Source organism: Orycteropus afer, unplaced genomic scaffold, assembly GCF_000298275.1.
Source record: "Orycteropus afer afer isolate SDZICR_OR568_19922 unplaced genomic scaffold, OryAfe1.0 scaffold01031, whole genome shotgun sequence".
NCBI classification, from domain to species: domain Eukaryota; kingdom Metazoa; phylum Chordata; class Mammalia; order Tubulidentata; family Orycteropodidae; genus Orycteropus; species Orycteropus afer.
Genome location: NW_006922618.1, coordinates 290,604 through 291,377, shown reverse-complemented (window position 1 = coordinate 291,377; position 774 = coordinate 290,604). Strand labels below are relative to the sequence as shown.

The following is a 774-nucleotide window of genomic DNA, read 5'->3' as shown; positions in this document are numbered from 1 at the left end:
CAAGAGGGAGAAAGGGGCACGGCCGCAGGCTTCGGCCCCGCCCCCTCAGGCCGCGAGTCCGGGTAACGTGACGCCAAGGGTGCCTAGTCTCACTGGAGACAGCGCCATTTCCTGTAGGTGAAGTTTGAAGCGCCCCGAGGCCTGGCCGGCGGGCTTCAGAGAAGCATTTCGAGGCGATTTAATCCAAACCTCGGTCTGGGGTTGTGGATTAGCTTTGGCGCGCGATCGGTAGGAGGGGCGTGACCTAACTAGAAGGTCGCGCACGCTAATAAGGAGGGCGTGGCTTCGCTCATCTTGCTGATACAGCCGCGGGGGCGGGCTTACCATTGTGACGTAAAAGAGGCTTTAGGATCATTGTCCCCGTATTGGTCTATGGGACGTAGAGAATGGTGACCATGTTTGATTGGTAGTAGTGACGTAAGGGGCTCGAGCTTTTCGTCGTAAGGGGCGTGGCCTAGCCTCCCGGAGGCGTTGCCTCTCCCAGAGTCTAGAAGCTTAAGGGGCGTGGACACAACCTCGCGATAAGGGGGCGAGGCCTGAGAGACGGATCAGAGAAGGGGCGGTGCGATCTTCCTGGTACCTGTCTAGCCCAGGGCCCGGCGCTACCCTTTCTCTTTTAGGTACCACATCATGGAGTCCTCCGCAGCCGCTGCCCCTGATGGGAGCTTCGTCCTCTCGTTCCTGTTCCTGGCCAGCGGCACTCTGGTGGCCGCCTTGCTGGTCGCCGCGCACCGCCTGGGGCTCTTCTATCAGCTGAGGCACAAGGTACGGGGG

At 60.7% G+C, this 774-nt stretch overlaps 1 protein-coding gene across 1 annotated transcript in view; it reads left to right on the top strand.

The window, feature by feature from the left end:
* Window positions 1-630: 630 nt before the first annotated feature.
* The window catches only part of ILVBL (ilvB acetolactate synthase like), a 9,459-nt gene continuing 9,315 nt past the window's right edge, over window positions 631-774 (top strand). The window contains exon 1 of the mRNA XM_007958580.2: window positions 631-765. Coding sequence (XP_007956771.1) covers window positions 631-765 — 135 coding nt within the window. The remainder of the gene's footprint in view (window positions 766-774) is intronic.